This window comes from Cinclus cinclus, chromosome 8 (assembly GCF_963662255.1).
Source record: "Cinclus cinclus chromosome 8, bCinCin1.1, whole genome shotgun sequence".
NCBI classification, from domain to species: Eukaryota; Metazoa; Chordata; class Aves; order Passeriformes; family Cinclidae; genus Cinclus; species Cinclus cinclus.
The window spans coordinates 9,912,628-9,932,568 of NC_085053.1; the positions used below are offsets into that span (position 1 = coordinate 9,912,628).

Consider the following 19,941-nt stretch of genomic DNA (forward strand, 5'->3'; position numbering starts at 1 on the left):
GTCTCTGAAAAGGGTCATTACCGCATGAAGGCCTTCTTGCTATGCCCTCTCACAGCTCAGGACATGTTAGTCAGCTATTGTCAGTCCCAAACCTATAGTGCAAGCACACAAGGAAAGTGAGATTTGTTATCTAAACAGGAAGAGAAAATCTGAACGTAAAACTGCTTGCACTCACACACATTTAAGTGTTCAGATATACAGTTTTTCCAAATATAATCGCTGCAGAGATCTAAAGAAGAAAAAGAGGAGTTAAACGTAGCACCTGGAGAGTACGTACAGTTAAACAAAATAAACATAAGAAGCATTTTGAAAAGTAACTCTGTGTCCTGGGAAGATTTTCACAGCAGCATGACAAAAGATGAACTGCTTCCACATATTTAAGAACTGGAGGGAAAAAAAAAGTCCTGTAGGTTTAAATAATTCCATAAATAAAAATTGGCTTCATCCTATTGAGCTTGACCAGGACTGGTGAGAAACTTAAGCAGCCCAAGCAGTTTTTCTACACAACACAAAGCTACTGATAGCAGCTCGGAAAGAAACACTAATTCCAAAAATACAGTGGGAGATTTTAAACAAGAAATAAATACGTCTTGATACCCAGTATCAACAAGAACTGAAATGTATACACTAAAAAAACGTCCTTTAAATAATGAACCAGTTAAGACCTGCACAATGCATTGTACTTGTGACTGCTTTACTGTCCTTGGAATTGACTTTGTGGGACCCTGAGAATGAAGCCACCCCAATCCTTCTCATAAATTACAGTCCAACGTTGTGGAGGAGAATTCATATTAGCTAGCCCCACCTGGGGAGAAGGACATTACACTGATTCAAGCAAGAGTCCAATTTGGTTGCAGTTTTTGTTAAAAATCTACTATAGCATAGGTTTATCTGAAATTACAAGCTGTTTCCTTGGCTCAGTGTTTTTGATACTTATCATGAAAGAAGCCACTTAAAATAAATGAACTGCATTGCAGTTAGACACAGGTATAATTAACATTATTTTTCATACCAGTATTTGGACATCATCTGCAACTACAACATTTGAAATTTCTTCAAGTAGATGACTACTGTCACACTGAAGATGGCAAGTGATCCTTCCTGTTCTAGTCTTAAATTTAGGATGTAATTTAAAACCTGCTCAATAAATACAAATTGCAGTAGTATGTAGCAGACTGTATTCAACTTCACAGCCCAAGAAACCTCATCCACCAACTCCCTACTGTTTTTCCAGACAGTAAATCAGCACTAGGATACTAAAGTATTCTCCTATCTGACTGCATAATAATGCAACCTCTTTACTGAATTTCTTCAGTTAGCAACTCCTCTCTTTATCTGCCCCATTAACAAAGACATTAAGGTTCCAGAAATAATGCCACCTTAAGCAATAATCATGCTTTTGCTTCTCCTCTGAAGAAATCCTGGGTTTAGTTGTTCCAGGACATGAATAACAACCATAGAGATTGCTGGCAATATTTTCCAAGGTGAATGTTGGCTTCTACCATATAGTTCCCACTCTTATGTAAGCATCGATTCCTCCATCCCAGTAATAAATAGGTAATACAAATTTAGCAGTTACATTACTTACTACACCTTACCTAAAAGTAACTATGATTTTAAAAAACACACAGAGGACACATTCACACAGCCTCCTTCTGCATTCTGATTCAGTACACCTGTACAATATGGCTTTGTAAATCTGACACAGTAACATCTTAACCAATGAAAAAATCTGTTAGATCTTCAAAATCTAAGAGAAATCACCCAGGTCTCAGCTCAAACCTGTTTCCTGCACTAATTAGTGCACATAATGCAATGACGAACATAACATTCAAACAACAGAAAACTTTATCAAGCAATGTTTAAGCCTAAAGCAGTAACATGAAAAGAAACAAAAGAAAACAAATTATTACCCTCGCCGACATACCTCCTCATCATCAAGAAAGGATTCAAACCAGTCCCATAGATCTGTAGGTGGCTGTGTGTACCTTTAAGCACAAAAACAATGTAAAAATTTAATACAGTTTTCTGCATATTAGATCAGTCATTAGTTGATGATACTGATACTTACCTAATATACATAAATCCAAGAGCCCTAATATATGGGGAGTCTGTATGAGTGATAAGGCCCATCACTTGCTTACGAGTGAGCTTCAGTGTAAATAATTTGTAGAGCAGACAAAAAGCAGTAGACACAATTCCTCCAGTTCCAACACCACGCACCTTTGAAAAGCAGAAAGTTAAGTCAGGATGCAGAAGTCACCAAGACATTATCCCAAACCTACAAAAGAGTATATGGGAACTAACAGGATAAAATCTAAATCTACAAACGAAGCTATGAGGAAAAAGTAACACTACTTACATCCATAGCTTTGGAAGCAAGAAGAATGTATCTACTCTTTGTAATAAATATTTTATACCTAGAGACTGAGCCAACATGCAAGCACATTTTAACTATTCTTTGGAAAGTTATTCACCAGACAGAAAAATTTAAGAAGGCACGTACTTCTACTTACCCCTCCACACATCCCTGTCTGGCCTGCTGTTTTTCTGCTGCCCTTTTCCCATGGCTCAACATGCGTAACCTGAAAGGGCGAGGTGGGGGACAGGAGGAAAGAAAGAAAATTACCATTACAACCTCCATAATGAGCCCAATTTAACAATGGATATCCTAAACCAACTGTCTTCTAGCAAACTCAAGATCAAGTCTGCTTTGTCACTTAAGCGAAGCAAAGCGCTTGACTTTTTAAATTACCACTTTAAAAAACTACACCCAAAATCTTGATTTAAAACAAATCCCATAACCCCAAAGGAAACATCCATGCTTATACTATACTCCACATAGCTTCAAATACTTTATGACTAAACCCCATCATTACTACTTCTTTGGGTGATTGAACAAGTACCTTTATTTAAAGCATCTCCTTACAAGTTTAGTGGTAACTGCTGATGACAGCTACAAAGTCAAAATATACAGTCTCATATTCCTAAGTCTCATTTCTGAAGTGAACTTAACTCGATATTTATCACTTATTATTAGGACAAAAGAAGTATGTTTATCAAGGGTAGTATTTTAACAAACAAAGTCCATGTTTTTTCACTTAGTGATGTTCTTAGATAAAATGATTCCTAAGTACAAACAAGTAAAATTTGTCCAAGACAAATCTTGTGAGATACATTTAGGGATGAGAGCACACAGTTAATCAACACCAGTCCTAAAACTTGACAGTAAGTGTCATGAACAAGCTCAGAACGAAATTCAGAGATGCAATATATGGCTCAATAAACAAGTATACTTCCTAAACACATCAATTTAAAATATACACAAACAATAAAATAGGATACAATGGTGTATCTGAAGGATACACTGGATTGGGAATAAGAGTTCATGCTATATGGTACTTCACAAATTAGAATTCTTTAACAATCCATGAAATAAAATCAATTTCGCACACGATCACATGAAATCAGAGATACACTGATAGCAGAAATTGCTGAACTGTTTGTTAGGGCTTTTTACAGTTGCTGTCTTTGCCAAACAGGAAATTCTACGTGCCAATGATGTAGAATTCAAAATCCACTATGACTTCCTGTACTGTTAGCATGAGAAGTTCACAAATACTACATAAATAATACTGCATATTCTTCTGGTTATACAGCATTGCCTCTCACAGAACACGAAAAGTATTTTTTAGTCAAAGGATCATGTATAACACAAATGCTAGTCTTCAACTTTTTAAAATTATATTCGATGTAAACATGATGATTTTGACAGGTATCAATTAAACAACAAAACCCTGAAAACAACATTCATTTAAGAAATTAGTATTTTAAAGTTTTGACCCACAAAACTGCTTTGTATGCTTGACTTGTTGGAAATACACAGATGAAATGAAGCTGAGGACATGCACATGGTGTTAAGGTCAGGGATAAAGAAGGAGGAAGTCCTGCACTTTATAGATACAGAACCGAAACAGGAGCCCAGAATTACAAATTAATTAATTCAAATATCTGGACACAATCCAAATTTTAAAAAAATGGTCCTTATCACTAGCTGCCTGTGTGACTTGCAATCACCATTCCTGATAATTCAGCACCCAGCATTCTAAAATTTTCTAGAAGAGCCACTTGTTTCTTAGACAGACAAATACACTTGAAAATACAACTGCTATGACAGGTACCACGCTCTTTAAAAAAAAAAAAAAAACAAACTAAAACCACAACAACAAAAAACCCACAGCACATATTCAAGAATCTTAAAACATGAAGAGAATTCAAGTATTCTTAATATCAGTGAAGCAGCTTAATCATCAGGTTATCTTCTCCCGCACAGCCATTACTCAGGAGTGAGTAAGGGGCAGAATTTTCTCTTTATTCAGCATGCAGTTTTGAGTCACTAACTGTCAAGTTCAGTAAACAAATCAGATCAATATGCAGATTTTTAATGGCACATCAAAATTCTTCCCAAATTTAAGATAAATCCACTTTTGGAATTAAACAGTAGGTCAAGCAAATGAACTATTTGACCTACTGCTGTCGAGTTCTACCAGTACAAAGATGACGAATTGTACCAAATACTTTTTAGTGCATTTGAAAGGGCTCACTTTAAAAGTGGAGTAAGCTCTCAAATTTCCTGAAAATATGTTTCTTTCATAATTTTCTCAGCTCTAAAATTCCATCGCATAAGTAAGCTCTGCTACTTTCTATTCAGATAGTCATGAGTCTCTCACACATGCAGCATGTAGTAAATTAACTGGAGAGATGCTGTCGACAATGTATATTACACCACGTACCAGGAGAAATAAATAATTAGCTCCAAATGACAGAGCATATGCAGAGAAATGCTACCTTTAAGTGAAAAAAACAGTAGCATGAGTAAGCGCAAACTGCCAAAAATTTCAGAATACTGTGGTGGAGTTATTTCTCACAATTATAGTGCCTTAAGTAACTTAATTTAGCCTAGATAAATGAAACAAGAAAGCCACCTTTGTTTTTTTAAATTTCAAATATACTGAAACCCACCAGCTGACACAATATCAAGCAAAATGAATTCACCAGAAAAAATACGCCAATAACGACCAAAAGACATGTGACTAACTGAATCGTCTAACTTTAAATTATCTAAATTTTGGTCTCACTACCAGAACAAAGAAAGTGGCTGCGTTGATTAGCATTAATTATGCATACCTCTACCTGGGAGAGTGGCTTGATGGAAGCCCCGGTGCAAAACTGATTCAATCCTGCTAACAAAACAAGAACCGAGACATAGGTGCCCTGATACAGATCATTCATCTCCCCAACATATCCTGCCTAACGCCAAGAGAAGAACTAAAACGAACTCGTTAAATTGTAATCTGGGTTACGGAGGAGGGAATCCTAACCTGGAACTGAGAAGGAAAGCCAGAGGCAGACACCTACGGTCAGCACCATCCTTTCCGCGTGGTCACACGGCGCGCTGGCGGCTCCGCGCTGCGGGGAGGGGAGGGCCGGTCCGCAGCAGCAGATCCGCTCTCTCCCCGCTCTCTGGGCTGAAGGCGCAGCCCTCAGACGGCCATTTCGCCCCCAAGGCCCCGGCTCACGCCGCCCTCTTCAAACCCAATTTACAGCTCCGCAATTTCAAATCCGACGCGGAACACGCCTCTTCGGTGAGGCAGAGAAGGCAGAGCCTTGGATTCCCCCAGCTCAGCAACACAACCGGTACTCAGTCCCATCCCTCACCGCAAGTTAAGGGGCCAAAAGGCGCGGGCCGCAACCAAACCGGGCCGGGTGCCAGCGCGGCCCGCGGGCTCACCTTGAAATAGATCTCGTCCACCACTTCGTGGTAGGTCTTGAGCTCGTAGAGCTGCACCTTGAAGTAGGGCGACGAGAGGATGTTGGTGAGGATCATGGGGTTCAGGTTCATGGTCTTTTCGTTGCCCCACAGCGGCAGCACGTTGCCCTGCTTGCCCGAGGCCGCCGGCTTGGGGCCCCCGCTCTGCAGCGGCTGCTGCACGGGCGGGACGGCGCCGGGCGGGTGCTGGGCCGCCTGCTGCCCCTGGCAGTTCGCCACCGCGGGGCTGTTGTTGGCCATGGCGGGTCGGCGCTCGGGGCAGGCGGGCCGCGCACACGGAGCGGGGCCGGCGGGCGCTGCCTCAGCCCGACAAGATGGCGGCCGGGGAAGTGACGGTGGCGCCTTCCGGGGCCGCGTCACCGGCCCGCGGGGAAAGGGCGGGGGAGCTGCGGACCCTCGGCGCTGCCCCTCCCGCGGCTCCTCCCGCTGACACCCCGGCCTCTCCCGCCGCTCGTCCCGCCCTCGCCTCGCCGCAGCCCGGGGGCCCGGCAGGCGGGACAGCACCGCCAGGGACAGGGAAGGGACTCTGTGGCCCAAAGGAGGGTAGGTGCTGACACCGCCGCAGGGAGTTTAGCGGATTAAGCCACCGATGTAGCAAAGTTGAAAACTGGTCACCTCGGTCCCTTGTCATTGGTAATGAGGCCGTGGCGCAGCTGGCGCTGGCCGCTTCTGGTGGAGAAGCAAAGAAGTGATAGAATGACTTGGGTTGGAAGGGGACTTTGAAGACGATCAGTCTAGTTCCAGCCCCCTGCCATGGGCAAGGACGTCTTCCATTAGAGCAGGCTGCTGCAAGCCGCGTCCAGCTTTGAAGGGATGGGGCATCCGCAGCTTCCCTACTGGGGAAGGGGAAAGGAAGGAATGTTGGGCACGCTCAGCGTGCTGGAGCCTCGGAGGGCAATGACACGGGCAGTGGGCACGGCCCAGCCTGTTCACTTGATGCCCGTGCTGGGTACGAGGCACACTGCTCTCAACAGGACCTGGCTGAGCAGCTCCTCAGACACACAGAAAACTCTTTAACTGCTCTCTGCTGCTCAATTCCAGCTCAACAGCTCTTTCTGAAACTCGTAGTCCTACACACAGACTTGGAACAAGCAGAATTAGGTTAAACAGCTAAGAGAGAATCACTGTCTACATATAACTACTAACAGAAAAGAGAAAATCATCTGGTTTTGCCTGCAAAAGCAAAAAAAAAAACCAACCCCAAACCCAATATAACTAATTACATATATTGGTACCAGTCTTTAAACCTTAAAGTACAAAAGGGGGACTGAAAGTGTGATTTAGAATTGCCAAAATATTTTAAACATCAAATGACTGTGGAAAAATACTCTGAAAGTTCAGTGAAATGACTGCAAGTTGGGCATAATGTGCCAAAGTAACGTTCAGAAGGGCTCCTCCCCATTGCTCAGCACATCAGGAAACAGGTATAGGGAGAAGTTGGTATGAAATCATCCAAACCATGGGAATAGCTTCTTTACATGCTAAAGCTAACCCGGATTTTTAATTAAGAAAATTTAAAATAATAAAAATAATTTAAAATATTAAAATAATTTTTAATTTAAGAAAAGAGGAGATAAATACTGTTGGAAGTAATAGTAAAATACCTTCATTCATCATTGCACATTCAAACATTGAGAAACAGTTTATTTTCATTACCCTGGCCCTTCAAGTACACTAGAGCCTGTACAGTAGCAGAAAAGTGTTATCAAGGTCCTGCCATCTAAGCTGCCTGTTCTGCTATCAAGGCTTTTCACTCCTCTTTTCTAGAAAGAACCACCAGTCACTGTTTGGCCTTCTTTTCCTATCTTGGCTGATTTCCAAAGACATTTACAAAATCTTCATTACTTGCATGGCTCTACCATATTGATGCAGTAAATACCCATTTAACAATCTCATATCAAATCAAACTAATTCCAAGAAAGTGTCCTTGTAACAGTGATCTAGAGGCAGTTAGCTAGAGTAGTAACTTTTCTTTGAACATGAGTGGTTTTGTTATTGTTGTTTGGAGCATTTCCTTAATTTTTATTGTGTTACCACTTCAAGACAGCCCATACTTCTGTTGTACTTTATATTGTCCTAATTGTGTTTCCATGCATTTATTTACCTTTTCTTGTTGGAATTCAGCCAAATATGTTACACACCTCAGTGTTTTTTAGTCTCTATCAGATCATGTTTTTATACTTCTTTCACTCTTTGGTGGTGATGCTGAAACCTCTCATATAGTTGCAACCTATAAATCTATTTGCTCCAAATTAGATTTTCTTCTCTCTGTCATCCCAGCTGGTTTTTATAGAGTACAGCCAAAAAGAAAACCAAACCAAAACCAACCAACCAACCAACCAAAAAAAAAAAACCAAAAAAAACCAAAAAAACCCCGAAGAACATTAAAATGAGGTCATTTTCACCTGCAAATAGCAAGAAACTCTATATAATAATAAAATAGTAAGAAGAATGTGATTTGTGTGTAACAGCTGCTTCACTTCTCATTCACACAAATGAACTGTTAATTTTTTTAAGTGGTCCAAATCTGTTAATTGAAGCTGAGGAGAAAAAGACTAGTACTTCAGTCACTAAGCATCCTCTGAATTTAGGCTGAGAGGACTGGTTGTTAGCTCTTGAATTACAGATTAAGCAGTACTGCTGTATGGATATTCCTGTCAAATATCAATATGGACTAGTGTCTCATGGCAGCACTGCTGCACTGTTCCTTTTGCTATCAGATTTCATTATATGCACAGCAACTTTATAGGGAAAGTACTGGAATTGCATACAGTTGTCTTTCTCATTCCAGTTACTGAAAGAAATCAATATCTGCAGTTTAGGATTTCTTGATTAATGACTTTGTATTGTGAAATGGTTTTATTCCAGTATAGTCATATCATTTGTTGCTCTGTGTAGGGTGCAAAAGTAACAGGCTTCTCTAAAAAAAACCTGCTTGATTTGTGGCATATTGAGCTAATACAATTTGAGTATTCAGTTTGAAATTACATACTGTAATGAGAAAATTACCTTGGAACTGAAGTTTCCAAGTAACCTCATTGACTAGGACCTCCTTTAAGTAGGGGGTGCACTAGGTAACTTCTAATGGTCCCCTCCAACATAAATTATGCTATGATGCATTGAGACAGCTACATAGATGTGCTACTGCCTAAGGGAAAAACAAAACAAAACAAAATTTTTAACCACAACTAGACTAAATAAATTTTTTTTTTTCAGTGGTAAAGTAATTTTAAAACCCTCTTATTTGATTTAATGGGGGAAAATCAGAAGAATACTTTTCAATACTTTTTTAGCAAGTAGATCAGACACCCTGGAGTTAAAGCAAATTTTCCAGCTCAAAACTGCAGGCTGTGCTCACCATCTCTTTCATGCTGCCAGTCCTCCAAAGATTGGCTCTCCAATCCAATGTCATCACCTCATATGGAACAATCAGAAAGGATGTCTGTGATTATGCTGTTCACAGTGGAGAATTATAACAGCTGATAATTCTAAAGGTTTCACTTACAGTGGTATATTTTGGAGCGAATTATCATGAACTATTAGGACATTGTGTGAATTTACAATGTGTTATGAATTTTGCTGTAAACTTTACTACTGTTCTTCTCTGTACTTTTTTTGTTCTACAGAATCCATTATACTGACTTGCAAGTGCAATTTCACAGGATGCCAGAATCTATAGCATTGGACTCTGGTAAGTAAAAGACTTCTATTAATAAACCTTTCTCTCAGGTAAACAACAACAACAAACAAAAACAAACAAACACTGGGCAGAATTTATAGAATTATCTAGTTGAGATGTAGGTACTAAGTGATAGTTCAGGGTTAAACAATTACTCAACAGTCAAAAAGATTAGCTGTGTGCTCTGTCTAGGCCACGAAACTTCAAATGTTAGCTAAGAGTTGGCATACACATATTCTAGTATATGCTGAAATCTTAAAGGGCATTGAATTATGATCTAACTTATCTAACTTTATCCTTACTGTCACCAGAGTACTGCCTCCTCCTAGGTGCCAGGCCTACACCATCTTTATTAGTAACAGCCCTGCCTGTGATTAGCACTTTACATGCTGTTAACAGAAGAAACATTTAATACATTTAGAGCCACGTCTTCCTTTCTGTTTTCATCGAGCAGCTACGCAGCCGCCTGCTGCTTACTGAGAGACAAATTTGTCCCAGTGTGGAAAAGACTTAATGGAACTTTGCAGAACACATCGGTTTTGGATGTGTGTCCTCTCACTCACCCAAGCAGGGCTAGTTCACTGCAAATGGCAACCAGCACAATAGCTGCGACGTAGCAAACACGGCTTTAGATACAGCAACAGCTCAAAGGACTTGCATGAGGAGTGGCGAGATTTTTGGGGTTGAGCGTAAAAAAGGAGGGACGCCACGCGCCACCGCCAACCATCTTTTAATTCTACTAAGCGAGGCTGGCACGGATCAGTACAACAGGCGGGGCTCGGACGGTGCGAGGGGCTGATTTATGGTCCGGCCCCGAAGTTCCCGAGCCAACATCCCCCGCCCAGAGGGGGCGGCCGCTTGTGCCCGGCGAGAGAGAAGGTGGAGTGGGCAGCGTACGGCAAGTGGCAGGGATGGCTGAGCCGGGCAGTGACGGCTGTGGGGGCTCGGAATCTGGCGGGGCTGGGGGTCCGGCGGGGCTGGGGGACCGGCGGGGCTCGGGATCCGGCGGGGCTGAGGGTCCGGCGGGGCTCGGGGTCCGGCGGGGCTGAGGGGCCGGCGGGGCTCGGGGTCCGGCGGGGCTCGGGGTCCGGCGGGGCTGAGGGACCGGCGGGGCTGAGGGTCCGGCGGGGCTGGGGGGCCGGCGGGGCTGGGGGGCCGGCGGGGCTGGGGGGCCGGCGGGGCTGAGGGGCCGGCGGGGCTGGGGGGCCGGCGGGGCTGAGGGGCCGGCGGGGCTGGGGGGCCGGCGGGGCTGGGGGGCCGGCGGGGCTGGGGGACCGGCGGGGCTGGGGGGCCGGCGGGGCTGAGGGGCCGGCGGGGCTGGGGGGCCGGCGAGGCTGAGGGTCCGGCGGGGCTCGGAGTCCGGCGAGGCTCAGGCCACGGGTGGCCCCTCAGGCGGGCGCTGCTGAAGGGAGCCCGGCAGGCCCGTTCAGCTCCTGAGACGGCGGGGGACCGGCTTGGACACCGAGCCGGATTTTGTGCGTATATATACACAAATGCATAATTTTATCTGTGCGTGAAAGACCTCACAGAACAGTCGAGTCGTGTGCAGGCTTGGCCCTGATGCGTTTGGTTGTAGTCGTTGTTCAGGTGTGCTGGATGGAGAGTGACAGATTATGAAATAATCTTTTTTAGATTTGTATATGATTTAGAGTTGTTTAAATAAGGTTATGTACATAATTACATGAGGAGAGAACAGCCTAGTCATGCTAATCCCAATGATTTTGTCATTGTTTGAATAGAACTGAGATGAGGTCTACCCTGCTTAATTGGGACTCAGATAGCAAACTTTGTAATTGGATATGTTATGAAGTGCTTCAGAAAATAAGAGTTAACTTTTTTTTTTAACGTTGCCAGAATACTATGGATAAGAACTTTCAAGAAGAGTTTACGCAAATTATTAAATTTGAACCTCCTTTGTACAAACAACGCTACCAGTTTGTTAAAGATTTAGTGGAGAAGTACAAACCAAAGAAGGTTGGTATGTTTTGTCTCTTTAGGTTATATACTTGAAAGTGAGTTGACACTTGGCATCTCAGGAAGACAAAATGCATAACTGAATGTCCTTAGCAGATACCTCATGAGATGTTGTTTTTCAGGGGCGTATAAAATTAATGTTACTTGATGGGAAGAGGAGAATATTTAAACAAGAGAAATACCTTAGACTGTTTTTGAAATAGTGGGCATTCTGTTTTTAATTTAATGCTGTGGAGTTACGTTCAAGTTGCTTTCCTCATAGTTAGGTTTTGCTTTCCAGAGCTGTTAGCATAGCGTTTCACGTTTATCTCATCGTTTGCATGGGTGGTCTCAGATAAGAAGTGACACTGAGAGTGTAGGATTGTGTGAGGCTAACTCAACTCCACTTTATTAAGGTCTTGTAACTCTCCACCTGTGTTGTCACCTGTGTCTCCCCAATATACCAGAACTTTTTTTTCACTGCTTACTGTGAAAAGTTAAATTATTTAAGTAACATTCTCTAGTGTTTGCTCTCTTCTAATGTGTCCTCCCCCCTTCCTTCCCCAGAACATCTTTTCAGGTCTGCAGTGTTTAACCCTTAAAGTGATGTTAATATCTTCAGGGCATGCAACTGATGCACCTGCATTACTTAAGTAATCATACTTTTAGTAGCTAACTAAAATCTAATCCAGTCTGTGATACTGTGGCACTGTAATCTGCTTTCACATAGAACTTATTCACCAGTGCTGCATGTGTCTTTGAAGGTTTGAATGTTCTGATTTAGGGTGTGGGAGGGGCAGGAAGATGAACCTGCTGTTTACACAGACTGTAGATAAAGTGGACAGAAACAACTCAGGATTTTCACATGGGGAACAGCAGTATGCTTCAGCCTTGACTGAGCCTGAGAAAGAACAGTGGGGGTTGGTTTACATACTCAACTATCTCTTTAGCTTACAGGAAAGATTATCTATTATTTGACTTCATGGTCTGAGTATCCCCAGTGTTCCCCACTTAAACAGAAGACTGAGCCTGTAAACTTGTTTTATGCAGATTCCTTGCTGCTAACTTGGCTGCTGGTGAGCCTGCTCTCAGTGTTTTGGAGGGAGAACAGCCCAGTGAAAAGCAGTGATCAATGTGAAAATTGCTGCAGTGTTTATACTTAAAATCGTACCTTACTTTTACTCATGTGGAAGACATTCTCCAGTTAGAGTGTACTTGTACTTGTTTATAGCTGTACTAACAAAAGGTTAATTATTTTTAAAAAAATCTTGCCGGATCTTCACGTATGTTTTTTAAAATGAATTTTCAAATTGCTTGGTTGCAGCTGTAAGTTACGATTCTGAAATGCTTTATCATTAAAAAGTTATTTTGATAAGTATGGAATTTTAATTTTAAGCAAGTCTGAAACTTCTGCAACTCTGAAATTACTTAGAAATATATAGCATTTATACATTTTTTTAATATCTAATTTACAGGTGGCAGATTTAGGATGTGCTGATTGCAGCCTTCTCTGGATGCTTAAATTCTGCAGTTGCATTGAAGTGCTAGCTGGGCTAGATATCTGTGCAAATATAATGAAAGAGAAAATGTAAGCTCTTTGATTGTTTTGAGTTTTGTGTTTGTCTTGACCTACTGGTGTGGTGGGTTGGCCGTGGCTGGAGCCAGAAGCTCACCAGAAGCTGCTCTATCATTCCCCTTCCTTGGCTGGACAAAGAGAGAAAATACAACAAAATGTTCGTGAGTTCAAGGGCAGGAAGGGATCACTCATCAGTTACATCATGGGCAGAACAGACTTGACTTGGGAAATCAATTGAATTTATTTTCAAAATCAGAGTAGGATAATTAGAAGTAAAGGAAATTTTAAAAACACCTTCTCCCTACCTCTCACTCCTTCATGGGTTTAACTTTAGTGCTTATTCTCTATCTCCTCTCCTGCAGTGTTGCAGAGAGATGAGGAATGGGGATTTCAGTCAGTTCATTACATGTTATTTCTGCTGCTGCTTCCTCCTCAGGGAGAGAAGTCCTTCTTCTGCTCCAGCATTTGGTTTGTCCCATGGGGGAGACAGACTTCCATGATCTTCTCCAGCAGGGATCCTTCCCAGGGGGTTGCAGTTCTTCATGCACTGCTCCAGCCCAGGTTGCTTTCCGCAGGGTGCAGTCCTGCAGGAGCAGGCTGCTCCAGCGTGGGTGCCCCTCTGGATCATGAGTCCTGCCAGGCACGCTGCTCCAGTGTGGGCTCCTTTCTCCAGAGGTTCCTGCCAGGAGCCTGCTCCAGCATGGCCTTTCCCTCTGAGAAGCCTTTCCTATAGCCCCCTGGCCACCTTGCTGTGCAAGCTAAATAAAAGTGGCATGGTGCAGCATTTCTTGTTGAGCCTTTCAAAATCAGGGTAACTGCAGAAACAGCAGCGTGGTAAGTGAAGAGCTCTGTCATTGTTAGTTACGTGGGGTCTGTGCCTGGGAACTCCTGGGCTGTAGGTGCCCATAACATAACCTAATGTAGCCAAAGGTCTGGGTCATGCAGAGGCCCTCAGGGTGTGCACATCTGAGAAATGCACTGTAAAGGCACTAATGCACGGTGTTAAGAATATCTGTGTATGCTTATATGTTATTGTTTTCAGAAAGATAGGTTTTGGTATTTTTGAAATGTACATGGAACTTCTAGTCACCATGGTGGGGGCTTGTTCTTGTTTATCATTTTGAAATAGGAAGGTTATCTCAGTGTGTGGTGTCTGGTTAGAACCTCTCTAAGAAAGAGAGGTTTATGTGATCTTTGAAGCATTGGTCTGATGGATGAACGTAGGTTTCTTGAAAGCAGATTAATACAATTTCAGTGAACATGTAGGATCTGGAAGCTGATGTTATCTTGCTCTTTGTCAAGAATGAAGTAACCTTTTATATTTAATATTTATTGTGTGTTTTGTCTAGTGTTGTATTTAAGAATGAAATTTTCACGTGTTCTTTGGTTTCTAAGTGTATTTTATTTGGAAAAAGTAGTTAATATGCTTGCCTAAAACTCCCCTCAAAACCCCACAAAGCTTGTGTAAACCAGACTTTGTGTGTCTGGAACGGAACTATTATCAGTATTTACAAGTGTTTTTCCAAGTGACTTGAGAGTATAATGGAGATTTTCGTAAACATGAAGGACAGTTTCTGGATTAACTTCTGCTCTTTCTGTTCTATCATAGTTAGCTACAAAAAGTGTTTATATTGCATATTCTTTTTTATATCCGTGTAAAGTAGTTAACCTTTTTGAGATTTAAGAGGTATCTATGCAGGGTGTTACCTAGATCATTTGCATGCACTGTTTATCTTGTCTTAAAGTCCTTCCTGTAACATCATACTTTTCATACTTTTGTAGGCATACATTGTCTCCTCTTCCTGTTGATTATTTGCAACCATCTGAAAGATCCCTAACTGTTACCCTGCATCATGGTTCAGTTGCCCATAAAGATCCTTGCATGCTTGGTTTTGACTTGGTGACGTGTATTGAACTGTGAGTATTAGGACAATACAAAATGATTTTTTAAGTCCATTTGAGTTCAGTTTGGAATTTTGTCCATGCTCCAACAGGCTTGAGTAAAACTTTGAAGCAGAGGAGTAGAATTAGGGAAGTATAAAGTAGAAGAGTGGCTTCTAACTCATGCTTAAATTAACCATACTAAACAATTCAAGTAGTGGTTATGGTGGGAAGAGGATACTGATGGAAAAGTACAAAATGCAAGAGGAGATTTGCTTAGACAAAATGCCCTGGTCTGCCACTTGGCCATGGTGCCAGTGCTCATATTGTACAGGTAAGTGTAAAATGATGAGTTACAGATACAGGTTTGGGGTTGTTTTGACTGGTTGTTAAGATTATAGTAGTGTGTTTTTAAACACAGACATCAACTTATTCTTTTCAGAATAGAACACCTGGAAGAATCAGAGCTGAAGAAGTTTCCTGAAGTGGTGTTCGGTTTCATGGCTCCAAGAATAGTTGTGATCAGCACTCCAAATTCTGAATTTAACCCTTTGCTTCCAAGAGTGAAGTTATACAGGCATCCAGACCACAAATTTGAGTGGAGCCAAGCACAGTTTCAAAGCTGGTAAGGTACTGAACATCATATGCTGGGTACATATGATGCAGCTCTGAATGTCCACTGGAGTGAGAAATGAATGGCTGTTTATTTTCAGAATGGTTCACTTACATGGTTTGCTGTCATGAAGTGTCACCTGCTGATTCAGTGGTTTCTCTGCTGTTGAGAGCAGTTAAGTGTATTCTGTGGGTTTTATATTTTCTGATGGTGGTTATATTGACTTTAACTGCCCTGCAAAAAAGATGTAAAGCTTTTACTTACTTTTTAGATATCTTTATTACAATTAACATAGTTGAAATGTAAGGTATCAATTAATCTTTTTGCATAATACCCTGCTGTAGAAATTATTCACAAAATCCAAGAAATGTGCTTGCTATATATGGTTGGTAATCAAAGCACTCAGAGTATGCAAGCAGATTTGTCAGATAGCTGCAGCAGTGGGGCATGTTGGACACAGGATAGTTGAATGGCTCATGGCACAATGAAGGATTTAATGCAAATCAGATGCACATGACAGATGTTTACATGAGATCTATCTTACCCTTAATATCAGGAATGTAATAAAACAAATAGAAAGTGGGATGCTATGATAACATTCAACTGTCAGGCAGTTGTGGAAGAAAATACATGATACTGTAAAGAATGCCATACCTCAGTAGCCAACTCCTGGAGTATCTATCCTGGAAATTTTGCCCCTTAAGCTGTGTTGTTTCTGCCATACACTTTAAAGTATCCAGTGATTTTTGAGTAAATAGTTTTGCAAAGCTGGAAGCACGTATTTTCCCCTGCATAATACTAAAAACTGTCTGTAATTAGCTACCTTAGAATACCTTAGAGACTATTTCTATGACTTCAAGTATATTTAGATTTTGTCTTTAGATAGGTATGAATTTAAAATATTGATATCACTGAAGAAATGTGGGGTTTTTTTGAACTGTAAACATGAGAAAGCCTTTGTGTCGTGAAATAAAAATATTACATTATTCTCTAAAATACATGAGATGTTAATATAATTTTCTTCTTTTTCATGGAGAATGATGGAGGTAGGTAGTGCAGTTTTGGTTCCCTGCCCCATTCCTTTGTTCACCCTGGCTGATGTACTATAAGGTACTTTTCATTTAGATGTTTTGTACACTGTTGTAACCCTGATTAGGTAGATTTTAGTCTTTCTGTATTACCACACTTTCTCTATTAATTGGTCTCCTGTGGTTTAGAGATGTTTGTTTTTTATGGGTTCTTCTGAAATAATTTTGTTCCTGAAAATCAGTTTTGAGCTGACTTCCAGATTGGTGACTAAGCAACTGTGAGCATTAACATATTATGTACATATTTTAGAAGAAACAGTAATGTTTGGATGGCTAAATTACTGATGCTAAATGATTCAGACTGTGGTAGGCATCTCACAGCTCTGGTACAACAAGATGTGACAGTGTTTATCTTCAGGCATGGGAGTATTGTCAGAGAAATGTTCAAGCCTTCGCAGCCTTAGAGTCTTGTTTCTCCTTAAGAATGGATCTTTATCACATAGAGAGATGAATATTTCTATAATAGGAATAATTTGTCTTTCTTAGGGCTCTAGAGACTGCTAGATGCTATGATTACTCAGTGGAATTTACTGGTGTCGGGGACCCACCGACAGGAATGGAGAAGGTTGGGTTTTGTACCCAAATAGGTGTGTTTGTTAGAAAATATCCTCAAACTGGTGAATCTGTTCAGTCTGAGAAACCCACTGAAGCAGTTTACAAAACAGTAAGTATTTTCTTCTTTTAGAGGTATGAATAAAGAGTCAGGACAAGACAGTCTCATTCTTTATGTTTCCAGTTGTACAGGGTATTTGCTAAATAACAGTATGGATAATCAGTCTTACCTGAAGTTACTCCTATCTTTGGAGTGAAATTTTTCCATTCTGACAGCTATTTTTCCTCTAGTCAATAATTTTATTTATTATGTGGCTGTTGGCAGTGACACAGATTTTTCAGATACATAAAAAAATATTGCATAAATCAAACTTTTTTCAGAGTTGACATGAAGTAACAATGAAAAAATAAATGCACTGCTGGGCTTTTATTCAATTTTATAAGGCCTTAAATTATTTGTTTCAGTGAACATACTTAAATATTTTAATTATTTATGTAAAAATATGTATCTTCAAATGACTTGTGACCCAAACTGAAACTAAAGCAGGGTTATAGCTTTATCTTTTATGGTTTCCAAGCTATAAAAACATTTGTAATTTCAGTGTTGCAAATTGCTATGCATGTGAAATGTCACCTGTCATCTACTGCCATTAATAAAGTCATGAAATGCTCTTTAATGCTCACCAAACTTGGAAATACATCTAGGTGATGGACATGTACTGGAAATTGCTTTCATTAGCTCCTATTACAGGGTCATTTTGGAGAGAGTTTTGACATGGGTATCCCTTGAGATTAAACAAGAGTGTTAATGTTGTGTGTCTCTTGCCAAATTAATTTTTACTAGGTAAATAATTCATAGGAATAAGTCAACATTTCAAGATGTATTTGGAAAGTGAGAAATAATTATAGAGAGTGGAACTTCATTGGTAGTGTGTTGGTATAAAGCAGTTCCTAGTAACCTGGTGGAAACTGCTTAGTTTCCTTAACTGCCTTGGAGTATAGCTCAGTGTAGAACACACTACAAGTTCACAGATTTTGATGTCACAATTTATTTGTAGCATTCCCTACAGCTGTGAGAGCACATTTAATGTTTTACCCTGAAAACAAAAAAATGACATGCTGTAGTTTTGGATTCCAGGTGACAGTTTAGAAGTTATTTAGACTCTCCATCGTTATGGAACTGTCCCCAGAACCCCATAATGTGAGAAGTAAGAGTATTATTAAAAAGAGATAAAGAATTGCAGGGCTTTATCTTGCTGATCTACAAGTGTAGCTTGCAGGTATAGCCGGCTGGGTTTTGGGGTGTTTGTTTGACTTCAGTTAACTGCCAGTGTAGTTGTAAGACAAAAACCAGCTCATATTGCCTAGTTTTGGTTAACTAAAACAGTTTAATAAGCAAAACAGGATTGAATAAAAAAATACATTCACATTTTAGAAGCTTTTTTGGATGGCAAATGTTAAAATCGGAGCTTGTGATAGTGATAAACATTTTATGTACTCTTGTATATTGTAAAGGTCTTCAAAGCAGTGTACCCAAGTCTTAAAGATGAGAAGTACTTGCAGAACGCAGTAATCAGAGAAGTTATTTTCACAGCCCAAATCATTAAGCACCATTTAATGTCAAAACGTGAGGAGTACAGTGATGATCCTGAAAGAAAATCCAAATCCCAACCTTCAATGGACTGCTTTTCTGACTGTCTTGGAAAACTGGTTGTTGAAAAAAACATGGAACCATTTGTCAGTGGAAATGAGGTTTACGTACCTCTTGCAACAATCTTCTCTTTTCCCAAAGTGAATCGACTTTGTGGTACCTTTGAGAAGTTATGCAAGCTTATTGCTGGCAAGGTCACACTGAGCAGTGATGGTTCTGCTGTCATATTCAATATTGAACATGAAAATGAAGAGAATTAGATCACAGATTTATCACACAAAGTTCAGTTGAAGTAATGAAAGTGGGTTTTTTAGAAGCTGTCATATGGTATGTTCTGTATGCTAAACCACAGAATCTCTTCTACCCTTCCATCAGTGCTATTTACCTGTCAGCACCTCTCATTGAGTGAAGGTGAGTGCTTCTGACAAAGGTAACAGTAATTCATAAGGGTTTCAAGTAGAGTAACAGGGGCTCAAAGGAAATAATTATTTCCCAAGAAGAAAATCAGGTATTTCTGTTTGCTTTCTATTGTTTTATTGCAACTATCATTACTAGGTTAGTTCTGGTAGTCTCTTGTTAGCTTCAATGATAATTTGTTTTACCATCCACTGTGTTGTGCTGATTAATGTGAATCAGACAGAAGTTTAGGGTAAGTTTTTTTTAATTTCTATAAAATGTATCGATGCCTTTATCAAGATGAATACATACTCAGCCTTGATGAAAACCAAATGTTGTTTTAGCCAAATTGCAATATGAAATGGGCATCTTTGTTCTGTTTTTGAAAAAAAAAAATTAAAAAATTTAAAGAACTGCAGTAATTGTGAATACTAACCTGCCTCTGGTGTACCTGAAAAAAATTCTGTGTTCATGTGCAGATGTTGTTCAAAACTGTAAAATCCAAATAGAGTAGATGGAAAAAATTTAACAAGAACAAAACCCCACAACACAACCAAAAATCCCATCCAGCACCAACATCAAGAAAAGAGTGCAGTGTCCTGAATATAAGGGAAATAATGTGGATATGTATTGTTTGGTTATGGTCAGAATAGTTGAACAGAGCTCTTGTGATCCGTGTTCTGAATTAAAAATTTTCCTTCTAGATTAGAAGAAGAATGGGA

General features: G+C 40.5%; 2 protein-coding genes across 3 annotated transcripts; one reads left to right on the plus strand and one right to left on the minus strand.

Moving 5' to 3' along the window:
* Positions 1 to 6: 6 nt before the first annotated feature.
* On the minus strand, positions 7 to 6,142 carry PRPF38B (pre-mRNA processing factor 38B). 2 transcript variants are annotated; one of them, XM_062497292.1, is made up of 5 exons: positions 5,792 to 6,142; positions 2,517 to 2,585; positions 2,072 to 2,223; positions 1,928 to 1,988; positions 7 to 92 (listed from the first exon to the last, which is right to left on the minus strand). In XM_062497292.1, exons 1-5 carry the CDS (start codon positions 6,068 to 6,070, stop codon positions 81 to 83), a joined length of 573 nt encoding a protein of 190 aa, XP_062353276.1. In that variant the 5' UTR covers positions 6,071 to 6,142; the 3' UTR covers positions 7 to 80. The 2 variants fall into 2 exon arrangements, with proteins under 2 accessions (XP_062353276.1, XP_062353275.1); XM_062497291.1 differs by having other exon boundaries at positions 7 to 229.
* Positions 6,143 to 10,968: 4,826 nt separating this feature from the next.
* HENMT1 (HEN methyltransferase 1) lies at positions 10,969 to 19,817 on the plus strand. Its single transcript, XM_062497042.1, has 7 exons — positions 10,969 to 10,984; positions 11,364 to 11,483; positions 12,938 to 13,050; positions 14,821 to 14,955; positions 15,362 to 15,544; positions 17,107 to 17,284; positions 18,688 to 19,817. Exons 2-7 carry the CDS (start codon positions 11,370 to 11,372, stop codon positions 19,081 to 19,083), a joined length of 1,119 nt encoding a protein of 372 aa, XP_062353026.1. The 5' UTR covers positions 10,969 to 10,984; positions 11,364 to 11,369; the 3' UTR covers positions 19,084 to 19,817.
* Positions 19,818 to 19,941: the final 124 nt, after the last annotated feature.

Coding starts and splice junctions, on each gene's coding strand:
- PRPF38B (XM_062497291.1), bottom strand. CDS start 6,070: ATGGCCAACAACAGCCCCGCGGTGGCGAACTGCCAGGGGCAGCAGGCG. Junction 1,989..2,071: donor CTTGGATTTATGTATATTAG/GTAAGTATCAGT, acceptor TTGTGCTTAAAG/GTACACACAGCCACCTACAG. Junction 230..1,927: donor CCTTTCTTGATGATGAGGAG/GTATGTCGGCGA, acceptor TTTCTTCTTTAG/ATCTCTGCAGCGATTATATT.
- HENMT1 (XM_062497042.1), top strand. CDS start 11,370: ATGGATAAGAACTTTCAAGAAGAGTTTACGCAAATTATTAAATTTGAA. Junction 15,545..17,106: donor CAAGCACAGTTTCAAAGCTG/GTAAGGTACTGA, acceptor TGTCTTTCTTAG/GGCTCTAGAGACTGCTAGAT. Junction 17,285..18,687: donor CTGAAGCAGTTTACAAAACA/GTAAGTATTTTC, acceptor TATATTGTAAAG/GTCTTCAAAGCAGTGTACCC.